Genomic DNA, 653 nt, shown 5'->3' on the forward strand with positions numbered 1-653 from the left:
ACGTATTGGATGACGATGGTTCCGTACCGCTCGTAGCCCGGCAGCGGCAGCGCGGCGTCGCGGCTCACCAGCATGCGGCCGTCGTGGGGCTGATTGCCCACCAGCCGCCCGTAGAAGCGGCCGCACACCGGGCACGCCGTCTTCACCTGCAGCGCCCGCGCGATGCAGGCGGCGCAGAACGAGTGCCGGCAGCGCTCCAGCGTCTTCCTCTGCTCGATGTCCCCGAGGCAGATCGGGCACTGCCGCTCCCCCTCCTCCTCCTCCGGCCCGCCGCCCCCCGCCGCCAACGGCGCGGCCGCGGGGGGGCGCCCCCCCCCCCCCCCCGCCCCCCCCCCCCCCCCCCCGCCCCCGCGGTGCTGCGCCTTCTTCAGCTCCTTCTCCGTCTCCTTCAGCAGAGCCTTCAGTGCCTTCCTGGCGGGACACGGCCGCCCCGGGGCTCCGGCGGGGTTCGGCCCGGCGGCGCTCAGCTGCAGCACCACGATGTCGGAGGCCTCGGCGTCCACGCGCACGCGCACGCGCGCCTCCTCGCTCAGCCGCGCCAGTTGAGCCGCGCGCTGCGTGCGAACCGCGTCCCAAACCCGGCGCGGCACCGTGAGCCGAGTCTTGGCGCCGCCACCCAACGACGGCGCGCCCCCCCCCCCCCCGCCCCCCCC

The 653-nt window shown here is 76.9% G+C and overlaps 1 protein-coding gene across 1 annotated transcript; it reads right to left on the minus strand.

Moving 5' to 3' along the window:
* Positions 1 to 5: 5 nt before the first annotated feature.
* DTX3 (deltex E3 ubiquitin ligase 3) lies at positions 6 to 554 on the minus strand (the record flags this gene model as incomplete). Its single annotated transcript, XM_042893801.1, has 1 exon — positions 6 to 554. A coding segment is annotated over one exon (549 nt), but the record flags the coding sequence as incomplete, so codon positions are not given.
* Positions 555 to 653: the final 99 nt, after the last annotated feature.

The sequence above is a fragment of the Lagopus leucura genome, unplaced genomic scaffold, assembly GCF_019238085.1.
Source record: "Lagopus leucura isolate 7727_CA_CO unplaced genomic scaffold, USGS_WTPT01 27195-0_obj-0_obj, whole genome shotgun sequence".
Taxonomy (NCBI): domain Eukaryota; kingdom Metazoa; phylum Chordata; class Aves; order Galliformes; family Phasianidae; genus Lagopus; species Lagopus leucura.